Source organism: Cryptomeria japonica, chromosome 5 (genome assembly GCF_030272615.1).
Source record: "Cryptomeria japonica chromosome 5, Sugi_1.0, whole genome shotgun sequence".
NCBI lineage: Eukaryota > Viridiplantae > Streptophyta > Pinopsida > Cupressales > Cupressaceae > Cryptomeria > Cryptomeria japonica.
The window spans coordinates 25197468-25210344 of NC_081409.1; the positions used below are offsets into that span (position 1 = coordinate 25197468).

Sequence of the window (12877 nt, forward strand, 5' to 3'; positions counted from 1 at the left end):
AGATATGAAGTGAACCTACGCAATTATCTCTGCAAATGTCAAAATAGCAATGCCCTATAAAAATTTCCGCAAGCTCGGGCATCTGATGTGAAGAACTTTTTGGCAGCTAATTAAGCTTGTGTAAATCTTGACAAATTAAATTGTAATAAATATACAGTTCATAAATCAGCAGGAGATGCCAAGTGGATCCAGAAATGCATTGTGGAGCAGGGAAAATAAGACAAATAACTCTCATCTAATCTGCCAGGCTGTAAGCCACGAGGTTAGGCTCTAGTGAGGAACATAGTCCAGGTGCCTTGTTTGTGCTTCCACATGCATCTCTACAAACAGTCCACGTGCCTTGTGCGTGTCTCCACATTTTTATGCATAGAAGAGATCACAGAAGCTTAATTTTCTTTACAGTTTGATGTATTGCATCCCTTGTTCAGATGATACCATTACAGAATAGACAAAAGGAAAAGTTGTAGAGTTTGGATTTACGCATATCTATTGCATTTGCTTGAAATTTAATGTTACATATTTATTGTTTACTTTTACCATTTCACTGGTTAAGCTGGTCATCGCTTTTCTACTTGATTCTTGGTTGCAATGATATGTAGGGTGAACAACCTGGAACAATGGCGGCAGCTTCTAATTGTTTGAGTGTGGAGGATTCGATGATGCGATGGGACTGTTGAGTAGCAATGGTGTCACTCCAACTGCAGAATCCAATGATTTGGAGTTGTTGAGTGAGGGTTTGGATGGTGTGGGAAAGTCTGGTTCAATTCAGCACTGCCATGGGAGCGACATGAACAACTCCACCGATTTTTCTGAGTTGCAGCGACTGGCTTCTTTGCTTGAGGAAATGTGAAGTTGCCAAAAAAGTACAAGGTTGGTTGATTTTAGAGGTGAAATGATTTATATGGGCTGCTGGCCACTGGGTCAACTATTGTTGTGCTATCCAAGTCTGAGTTGGGGGAAATGCTTGCGGCTATTGAGAAGTACAGAGTGACCTATTTGCCTCTTGTCCCTGCATTCTGTGCTTAGTGGTGGGGCACCCCTCAGCAAAGAGTTAACTGAAGAGTTTATTTCTAGATTTCCTTACATCACAATAATGCACGTAAGTTACTCCTCCTCGTTTTGGGTCTTCCCTTAATCTCATTTTTGGTAGAAGAATAGACTGAAATAATGTGATAATAAGGTTTTAAGCCATCTATGTTTTGGATCACCTTTCCTAATGAAATGTATAATTATTGTCTAAATCATCGATCCTTTGGATCACCTCTCAGGCTTAATCCGACATCTATGGTTTCAATGAATAACATTTTTTAAACCATGAGTGTTTCAAATCCAAAACATCTAGGGTTTCAAATATTGTTTGTATATTAATTGCATTCTGATGTTTTACATCACCCTTCATGATTCATAAAGAAAACCATGGATCACGATCTGATGTTTTAGATCACCCTTCATGATTCATAAAGAAAACCATGGATCACGATCTGATGTTTTAGATCACCCTTCTTCATGCATCATGGCCTGGTGCTTTTGTTTTTAATGGGTATTGAAAACCTCAAAACTTTGAGCCTTGTTTTTATTTTTTGATTGGGACAACATTTTTTCCCAGGGTTATGGGCTGACAGAAACAACAGCAATAGGAGCATCCACGGACAGCCAAGATGAGAGCAGACACTATGGAACAGCAGGCATGTTGGCCCCAAATACCGATGCAAAGATAGTGGATCCTGATTCAGGCCTTGCTCTCCCTCCAAATCAAATGGGAGAGCTATGGCTTCGGGGCCCAACCATCATGAAAAGTGTGGAAATTCTTCTTCCTTCCCTATGCTTCTATTTTTCTTCTTCATATTATATGGTATGTATGCCCCGTAGTCAAAATTCAATCATGTTTATATTTCAATGACGCTTAGTGTCATAGGCCTTATAATAGCCTTTTTTTTCTTCTTTTTTTCTTTTTTAAGCTTTCTTTATGATAGAATCCTTTCATTTGCAAATACAGATTTGAATGCAGTACTTTTCGCAATCTTGATAATTAATGCCGTAACTAGCTCTACACATTTGAGCCATAGGCTGCCATAAGAAATCCCTGACGATTACCACTTTAGCTCATCACAATCAACTTCTCGCGAAGTATTTGTTTTGATATCACGATGAGATGCATTACAGAATGATTAAGCAACCTGTAGATCTAAATTTGTTCTAGACGATAGGAAAGGACAAAAACAAGAATAAAAACCTAACAAGTCATAATAGGAAAGATAACAATGAAAGGGAAAAAAGGCTAAATGCAGATATGAATTTTTCCTATAAAGCCATTTTTAATCCATCACTAAAAGATTCCCATGAGAATCTTGATGATCACGAGACCTTTAAAATGTTGCATTCAATTGCAGGCTACTTCAGCAATCCAGAAGCTACTACTTCGGCTTTGGACGAAAATGGGTGGCTGCGTACAGGCGATCTCTGCTACATTGATAACGAAGGCTATGTCTTTGTAGTGGACAGGCTCAAAGAACTCATAAAATACAAAGGTTATCAGGTATTAAGCTTGATTTCCTTCAATTCGATTGGCTTGTTAGCATCTGACTTGAAATGTACTCTTTTGGAAACACCAAAAAAGCAAAAATCCATGTTACTACAGTCATGATGATTTGATATTTTTTTGCATTGCTTTACAGGTTGCTCCAGCAGAATTAGAAGCACTTCTGCTCTCTCATCCTGAGATTGCTGATGTCGCAGTGATACCGTAAGTAAGAATTGGTTTTGCATCCTCAATTAGAGCATGAAACATCTACAATACCCATCTCTCAAAAACAGATTCAGAGACTTTTGTACTGCTCAAAAACTCTCAAGTACAATATTTGTAATCATGAGTTTCTATATTTTATGACAGGTCATTGAAATTGTTAATGTTTGGTGCAGGTTTCCGGATAAAGAAGCAGGCCAGGTTCCAATGGCGTATATCGTAAGAAAACAGGGCAGTACACTCTTTGAAGCTACGGTTGTCGACTTTGTTGCCAAACAGGTCCGTTGCTTTAAAAATATTGATACTTGAGTTTTAACTTCTCATTATTGGATTGGAATTTTAGGACTTGCTTCAAACTCCTCAAGTACTGTGAAATAATTGGTTGTATGTGTCATTTCAGGTGGCACCTTACAAGAAGGTTCGCAGGGTGGCTTTTGTGAGTGGGATTCCAAAAACTGCAGCGGGCAAGATACTAAGAAAGGACTTGATCAAACTTTCTGCATCAAGACTTTAAAGACAAAAGATTTCAGTATCCAGAGTGTCTTTAGATAGAAGAAATTAGAAGCAGGGAAGGGAACATCTGACTGTTGCAAATGCAAGCAAGTTATGTAGTCTGTCACGATGAAGACCAAGACCAAGATCAGAGTTCCTCCATTTATACCTGCTCATAGTATTCTAGGAAAATATAATCTAACAATTAATATTGCTTCTGTTTGTTTGGACATCAAATTGGTGTTGTCCGTAGCAAAAACGATTGTAGCCTTTCCACCATACAAATAAAAGTTGAGTTTGCACTTGCATATTAATGTTCTGCTCAAATTTTATGTAATGTACCATCACAAGTTAGCAGAAAAAGTGAGTAAGATTTAATATCATAAACGTAGGGGTTTCATATGAAAATTTTGGATTAAGTAAATGGGTAGGTCAGTTCGAAATCACCCAAAGGTTGTACATTTGACTTGGATATATTTGTTCTAGGTCAGGAACGTTTGGGTGGCTTCCCATGCCCCACACATTGACAAAAAGTCGCAGCCTTCTACGAACTGCTGCGAATGACCAGAGGAATGGACTGATGTAAACGAAAAGTTTCTTTCACGAAAATTTCAAAGCCAAAAAAAAGTTCATATCCTTGAAACGAAAAAAAGTTCTAACTGGAAAACACAAAAGGTCCAGATTTCCAGTCAAAGTAAAAGGCAAAAACTTTTTAAAAATCAACAAAGCGTTTGCTATTTCCCGACGTTTGTTCAAGAGTCGGCCACGTTCTATCCAGAATCCAGACCGGGTTCGAATCGAACAAAATCCGGGGCCACATGTGGGCAAATCGATAGCCAAAAAATGAACTAAATTCAACTGGATGTATATAGCTAAGACACCAAGATTTATTGCAGTTCTGACGACTAAATCAACGCCTTTTTTAGCTAAGACGTCAAGATTTATTGCAGATCCTACGACTAATCTAACGCGGCCATTAAAAATGTGGATTACGTATGAAAGGATTGAAATTTGAAAAACGGAATCATGAGTTGGTATGAATAAGACATAATGACAATGAAGTTGCCCGACTAAAGTCGTTAATCAATAGAGTTGGGAATCGCTAATTTGAGGTCAAGCACATTGTAGATCTTAAAAAAAATGCTACATGAAGTTCACATAGTTCTAAACAAATTTATTAAACATACTCCCCTTGTTATTTACAACCACAAATAATCAATTACAAAGGTGATTTATTGAGTAATCATTTGATTTTCAATGATTAATAATTTAGTCATTATTACGATTCTCATTCTAATTATTCAACATTACAAAATAAAACAAAATTTACTTTCATAATATTTTTAAAAATAAATACTATACTATTACATGACACTTGTATGAATTTTAAAAAAAAATTATATTACCTTGTTTAGGGCTAGAAACCAATAAAAATTGGGTTAAACCCTGTATTGCCGTGGGTTAAACCCTGTATTGCTGCATTGGTTGATGATGATACAGACATGGCGTATTATATGTCCCCATCCTTTCAATCTAACAAAATGGGTTGAAGCCTCTATCAAAACTAAACTTGCCCAAATTGATAAACATAGAAAAAATACATATTCAAAACATCTAACAGAGAAAAAGACAAATTACACAGGCCTCTTCCTCACATTCTTAACACACTCATGGTTCTAGTTTGTATAATTCATATTTGAATTTATGCATTCATTGTCTCATCTTTGACCTCGTCTTCTTCTGACTCACAACTCTTGGAGAATAGAGGAATAAAATCCTCAAGAAGCGATACCTACAATGTATTGGTTATTGCCTCAACAACAATCTCTAGACATATGTGTGTTTTCTTAATAGCATGCAAGTGCTCCAAATCGTAGTTAAAATGAACCTCACCTTATTCGATAAGGTCACCAACATCATCATGTAGAAGAAAAGAACTCACAATAGTTGAAAGTATGGCTCTACATGACAAAAAAGATGAGTGACATCAAAGGTGTTCCACCACCTTGTGGTATATACCAAGTTTAACAACTATTTCCCATCACCTCTTGAATGCACTCACTAGGGCAACCATCCAAACCCTTAGCTAGCTCCCAGATCTGAACCAACCATTTTTGTAGCACAAGATTAATGATCTCTTGGTGAATATACATCATAAACTTCACAATCACCTCCTCCCCTCCTCCTGCCTTGATACCTTCCTCTTCCTTGGTATCAACATATTCACCACTTTTTTTCCTTTTCCTTGGACACAGTCCACCATTTTACCCCTTTGTGTCTTGCCAATGCATGCAAAGAACGAGGAATAAATGAACCTCCATCAATAAATTAACAACATAACAATGAGTCCACTCCAATTATTGATTCCTTCACAATGATAATTGTCATATCATCCCATTATCGAGGAACCCTTATACAAATTTATATTAAATGTAGCATATTTATATTAAAAAAATTAACCTTCCTCTATAATAACCTTGTTGAGAATGATTTAAATATAAAACTATTTTAAAATTGTAGATGTCCGACCATTAAAAGTCAAATTTTACAATATCAAATCTATTTCATCGCTCCATCGCAATCTAAAATTTTAAAATAAACAAGAAATAAAAAAATAAATCCAAATATTCTCCTATAACATTCTCAACTACCAATTTCTCTTACATAATTTCGTTGATATATAGCATGCAAGTCTAGAATTTGACGACTACCCCTACCTGTCGTTTGAAAATTTTATGATGGTTTGGTCATTTCAATGTATTTCATTTGACCTTTTAAGAAAATATTAATTGTCAAAAAAATTATTAAAAGAATAAAAAATGGAAAACAATGATAAATAATTGATATATGAAAAAATCTTAAATTTACTACAAGTTTCTATTTTGAAAAGATTCTAAATTAATATATGTTTATAATAAACATTATAGAATCTTATATAATACATATTAATATTAAATGATAATCAGTTAATAATTATTATTAACAAATGTCAAAAAATTTAATTTTATATATTATGATAAATTTCTAAACTGAAACTATTCTAAAAATTTATATTAAAGTATTTTAAAATTTAAAACAATTATATCTTATTTTTTCTAAATATTTTAAATTAATTTATATTTTTTTATTAAATATTATAAAAATAATATTTTATTGAAAATTAAAATACTATATTATATTAAACTATAATAAATTAATAAATTTTTAATTATGATTTATTAATAACTTAAATGATCATATATACGATTTTATAAAAATAGAAATATAAAATGTCAATTCGTACGAAGTTGATAAAATGGCCATATGGACCATCAAATTGAGGACTGATAGCACCTGCAACCAAGTCAACACGTAACTCCGTTGACTGATCCTTACGCACAGCAATATAGATATCAATCAAATTATATGCAGCAACCTCAGCCATAAGTAGCACCTATAGATGAGAAATTTCATTTGAATTTTCTTCCTTGCCATTTGTCCTGGTTGCACAAATTTGTTGAAGAATAGATAGAGATCTTTCATTTTAGAAGTAAAGTTGAAATCCATTATGGATCTGCAGGTGGATCCTAGCAGTGGATACTGCAATTCAAATTCTATTTACTACAGCAAGCGAAGGCCACTGTATCTTCCCCAAGACGAGTACTTGAATCTTCCAGCTTTCCTCTCGCAGCAACCCCACACTGGGAAGATAGCTTTCATTGATTCTGCAACAGGATACAAAATCACATTTCCCCAACTATGGCACAGCGTCAGATCGTTAGCAGCAGGGTTAGCCGAAATGGGCATCAAGAAAGGCGATGCAATTCTCCTCCTCTCGCCTAATTCGGTCTACTTCCCCATCATCTGCATGGCAATTATGTCTGTGGGTGCAATTGTCACAACCACCAATCCACTTAACACGAATGCAGAGATCAGAAATCAGGCCAGAGACTCATCTGCTGTCCTGGCCTTCGTTACATCAGAACTGGTAAACAAATTGGCTGATACGAACCTACCACTAGTTCTGATATCAAAAATACCAGGCTTCAGTCAGGGAAAAACCAACAATGGCGGTTCCTCTGCCACAAGGTCTTTGGCGGACCTGATGGCAACAGATCCTGCTAAAGCTCCCAATGTCCAAATCAAGCAAGATGACACTGCTACCTTGCTTTACTCTTCTGGCACAACTGGCCTCAGCAAAGGCGTCATCTCCACCCACAGAAACCTCATATCCATGGTCTGTGTTTGGATAAGTAGGCTTAACTTGTCTAGCACTTCTGACGATTGTTTTCTGTGTACTGTGCCCATGTTTCACATGTATGGCCTTGCAGCTTTTGCTTGTGGGCTGGTTGCCTCTGGTTCAACTACTGTTGTGCTATCTAAGTTTGAGTTGGGGGAAATGCTTGGGGCCATTGAGAAGTACAGAGTGACCTATTTGCCTCTTGTACCTCCAATATTGCTGGCTGTGACAAAAACAGAGATTGCTAGGAAGTATAATTTGAAGTCTCTGCATTCTGTGCTTTGTGGTGGGGCACCCCTAAACAAGGAGTTAACTGAAGAGTTTATATCTAGATTTCCCTCCATCACAATAATGCAGGTAAGTTAGCCCTCCTTGTTTTGGGTTTTTTCTAAACCTCATTGTTTTTGGGTAGAAGGAAAGAAGGTTTGAAACCATCCATGTTTTGTTTTTCGTTTTAACATCATGGATATTGGAAGCCTCAACACTTTGAGCATTGCTTTTGTTTTCTGATTGGGGCAACATTTTTTCCAAGGGTTATGGACTGACAGAAACAACAGCAATAGGAGCAACCACAGACACCCAAGAGGAGAGCAGACACTATGGAACAGCAGGCATGTTGTGCCCAAATACAGATGCAAAGATAGTGGATCCTGATTCTGGCCTTGCTCTCCCTCCAAATCAAAGGGGAGAGTTGTGGCTTCGGGGCCCAACAATTATGAAAGGTGTGGAAATCTTCCTTATACTTTTATTTTTCTTCCTTATATGTATATTCCTTAGTTTATGCGGAGTGTTATGTTGTAGAGTTGTAAACTACCTTATTGTTTAAACTCTTTGATCAAGGTTACCCAAAACTGCAGCGAACATGTTGCAAGTTTGTGATGGAATGAAAATGGTATGCATTTGTCAGATGCCTAACAGTCAAACGAAAACAGTGTGACCTAGTTTTTAGTACACATCATTGCAATAACGTGGCCCATAACCCTAATCAATATGTAGTAGAAACAGGGGATTCTAATTTCTATTAAAAATGCAATAGTTTGAATTTTTTATAAACATTCAATCATTCTTGAATATAATGATGAACCTTTCTTGTTTCATCCTAACATTTGTGAATATAAATATACACATTGAAACGGCTTTACAGATTACATAAATTATGTAGAGTAACTTCGTTAAAACATAGATAAATATTAATAAACTCAGAATAATATAAAAAAAAATCTGTCACTAATAAGATTAACGCCATCTCACATATTAAACTTGTAAACTATACAACACCTAACCAACATGGAAGACTAAAAGATTCAAAATATACATATGCTCAGTGTGTCTCATAAAAACCAATATAAATGCAAAGTGGCCAACCACATAAAAGAGTTGGGCGTGGCTGACAAGGGTTATAGCAGTAATATTCAGTCCCATAGAATGCAAAAAGGAGAAACAGCAAGCATCAGATGCCATGCACAATGTCACTTGCTTAAATATCTCTTAGATTTCTTCTGATTAAACATTTCTTTCTGGTCTAAAAGTATCTTCTATTTAATTTTACGTTACTACATGCTAAAATTTGAGTTTTTTTACAAGGTCAAGTGCTGCCAAGCTCACAAGCTTGTTCTAGTAATCCTGAAAATCAACTCAACACGAATTCTGTGAAAGTCGCAATTTCTGTGCACCCAAACTTTTTGCAGATATGAATTCTCGCTAAAAAGTCATTTTCCATACATCACCAAAAAATTCCCATGAGAAGATGATCACAAGACATATAACCTATGCCTTTCAATTGCAGGCTACTTCAGCAATCCAGAAGCTACTACTTCAGCTTTGGACGAAAATGGCTGGCTACGTACAGGCGACCTCTGCTACATTGATAATGAAGGCTATGTCTTTGTAGTAGACAGGCTCAAAGAACTCATAAAATACAAAGGTTATCAGGTATTAAGCTTCATTTCCTTCAATACGATTGGCTTGTTAACCTCTGACTTGCAATGTACTCTTTGGGACACATTGAAAAACCAAATTCCATATTAGTACAGTCATGATGATTTGGTATTTCTGTGCATTGCTTTACAGGTTGCTCCAGCAGAATTAGAAGCACTTCTTCTTTCTCATCCTGAGATTGCTGATGTCGCAGTGATACCGTAAGTAAGAATTGATTTTGCATTCTCACTTGTAGCATGAAACATCTACAATACCCATCTCTTAAACACAGACTTAAATTCTGATACCTGACTCAACTCCTATTCGGAGAGTTTTGTGCTACTGAAGAAACTCTTGCGCACTACCTACATTGGTAATCATGATTTTCTATGTTGTATGGCAGATCATTGAAATTGTTGATGTTTGGTACAGGTTTCCGGACAAAGAAGCAGGCCAAGTTCCAATGGCGTACATCGTAAAACAACAGGGCAGCACACTTTCTGAAGCTACTGTTGTCGACTTCGTTGCCAAACAGGTCATTTGCTTTTAAAATATTGAAATTTGAGATTTGATTTATCGATATTGGATTGGAATTATGGGACTGGCTTCAAACTCTTCAAGTAGTGTGAAGTAATTAGTAGTGTGTGTCATTTCAGGTGGCACCTTACAAGAAGGTTCGCAGGGTGGCTTTTGCGAGTGGGATTCCAAAAACTGCAGCGGGAAAGACACTGAGAAAGGATTTGATCAAACTTCCCGCATCAAGACTTTGAATTCAAAAGATTTAAATATCCAGATTCTCTTTCGATGGCAAAACATGCAAACATAACCATTTTAGGTAGAGGAAATCAGAGGCAGTGAAGGGAACATCTTACTGTAGCAAATGCAAGCAGGTTATAATGTATCTGCATATATGCGTGGTCTGTAATGATGAAGACCCAGATTAATTTTTCCATTTATGCGTATATATATAATTATTATTCTATTAATAGTCTTATTATCAACAATAAAGACTTATAATTTTATTGGTATTCTAATTTTATCAATTAATAAACTGGTGGTCTATGTTAGAGAATTTTGAATCAAAAAAGGGAACCTCTTCCCCATCCTCGTCCTTATCTTCTTGATTATTGTACCTTTTTTCCTCTTCTTTTTTATATTTTCCGATATGTTGACAATAATTCATTTGAATCATTTATTTTCTCTTGTCTTGCTCTCTACTTCCTAATAATAAATCATGAAATTTGATTCAAAACATTGAAAAAACCTTATAAAATAAAAAAACAATTTTGAATCTTGACCTCTCACACCTTTATTATTGCCCATAAACCGCTAGGGCTGAAAGTGATGAGCATCTTCCCAACTACATATAGCAAGAACTTTATTGTGCATATGTGGCTAAGTAAATGTCATCATTGCTTAACTTGTCTATCTACTCCTCTAACTTGACAACTCAATTTAACATAATGATAATTATTAATTTAAATATTGTTTTATATAAGTCAAATACCTTTCATTCAAAATATATTTTGAAAAAATATATTTTATGCAAATTATATTTGAATGGCTGAAGATATAGAGGAAATATATTTTAAGTTTTCACATATTTTTAGTAAATGTCTAAATTTTAAATATCTTTTGGTGTGTTAAATTAGGAGCTTTAACATATTTATGTTAGTGTTTATATGACTGGATGCATAAATTTGCTACAAATATAATTTATGTTTATTCTCGTTCAAACCGTGTGAGAACATCATCTCTATTTGGTTCTACTATATTATAATAATGTGTTAATTATCTAACCTCATTTCATTATTTTTGTACACAAATGATTAGGAATAATTGAAGTTGCTTCCTATTAATGGTACATAATGACTATAATAGTGTGCTACTTGTGCAATCCAATATCCATAAATCTCTAATTTGGATACAATTTCAACTATCAAAACACTAGTGATTTTGTAATGGGGTTAAGCACATTGTAGATCCTAAAAAATGCTACATGAAGTTCACATAATTCTAAACAAATTTATTAAACATGATGTCGTTGTCATTTACAACAACTAATAATCAATTATAAAGGTGCTTCATTAAGTAATCACGTGGTTATCAATAATTATTAATATAGTAATGATTACAATTCTCATTCTACTAATACAACATTAGAAAATAAAACAAAATTTATTGTTATAATATTTAAAAAAATAAATACCATACATTTATATGACCCATATAAATTTATATTGTGTGTGCTAAATTTGTACCTATTTGTAAACCCTAAAGTTCTAACCACTAACTCTACATCTACAAAATCATTCAACAAACAATCAATCTATGATAACTACAAACGCATGCAAATAACATAAAGTAAACAAGTATACATTCGTATGCAAGATAGACTTGTCTCCATTGTTCTCCTATCATTCATGCTCTTGTATTTGATGTTGTTTGCTCTCAGATTCGTAGAGTGCAAGGTCGAAGAAGATTGGATGTGGTTGTGATGTTGTAAGGCTATGATTGTGATGATGTATGCTCTAGCTAGATTTTGGCAGAGTATAGTTAGGCTCAAGTTGTGTGATTGTAGAATGAGAGGAGGAAGCCTCGTTTATAGAGATCATTCTAAACATAGAGGTTTTAGATTAAGAGTTTAAATTGTGAATGGTCAGGATCACATAGATGATAGAGAATCAATAAGATTTGAGGGTAGTTAAAGATGAAGGGAGGAGATTAAGAGGTGGAAAGGCGACATATAATAATGAATAAGATTAAGAGGTCAATTTGAAATGGAGGGATATGATTAAGCAGTGCGTTGACTTTGGAGAAAACATAAAGTGAATGAAAATGAGATTGACACTTGTCACATGCCTACGAATTTGGATTATGATCCATGTGAGCAAGTTGGAGGGCTAAGATTAAAGAGGAAAAAGGTAATGAATTAATTAAACAAATTAAAGTACTTTTTTAATTAATAAAGGAAAGGGCGCGAATAATTAAATCAATAAAATATTTATTTAATTTAGGAAGGAGGTGACATTAAATAAATAATAAATATCTATTTAAATTAGAAAGAAGAGACTGAATTAATTAAATAAATTAAAATATTTATTTCATTAATAGTGGAAGAAGCTAATGAATTAATTAAATGAATGAAAATTTATTTATTTAATTAAAAGAGGATACTGCACGATAAAATAATTAAATAAATAATATTTATTTAATTAAATAAGGTCATTTTTAGGTGTCTACATTTTGCCCCTTTTTGAGACAATGCAATTTATCGCATTATTTCAAAGAAGATTAAAACATAGTGGGTAGAAAAGGCAAAAGGACTAGAAACATGATGCCTCATTCATGGGAAAGATTAGGAAAGATGACGAGTTAGTAGAATGATGCCTCCTTGAGAGGATAGGTGGTTTAGGAGAACACATATGTGCTCTCGAAAGGAAAGATATGGGATAAGGCTAGAAGAAAATGGATAAGGAGATGATAAATCGGTGACCATAAAAGTA

At 34.6% G+C, this 12877-nt stretch overlaps 2 protein-coding genes across 2 annotated transcripts; both read left to right on the forward strand.

Moving 5' to 3' along the window:
• Nucleotides 1-664: 664 nt before the first annotated feature.
• On the forward strand, nt 665-3986 carry LOC131033679 (probable CoA ligase CCL5). The gene is given in 8 exon segments (XM_059220310.1): nt 665-846; nt 900-1010; nt 1012-1099; nt 1607-1796; nt 2391-2536; nt 2676-2743; nt 2920-3022; nt 3144-3986. Coding segments are annotated over 8 exon segments (1002 nt in total). The 3' UTR covers nt 3258-3986.
• Nucleotides 3987-6660: 2674 nt separating this feature from the next.
• On the forward strand, nt 6661-10486 carry LOC131033680 (probable CoA ligase CCL5). The gene is made up of 6 exons (XM_059220971.1): nt 6661-7811; nt 7987-8176; nt 9241-9386; nt 9525-9592; nt 9804-9906; nt 10028-10486. Exons 1-6 carry the CDS (start codon nt 6783-6785, stop codon nt 10139-10141), a joined length of 1650 nt encoding a protein of 549 aa, XP_059076954.1. The 5' UTR covers nt 6661-6782; the 3' UTR covers nt 10142-10486.
• The last annotated feature ends 2391 nt before the right edge of the window (nt 10487-12877 follow it).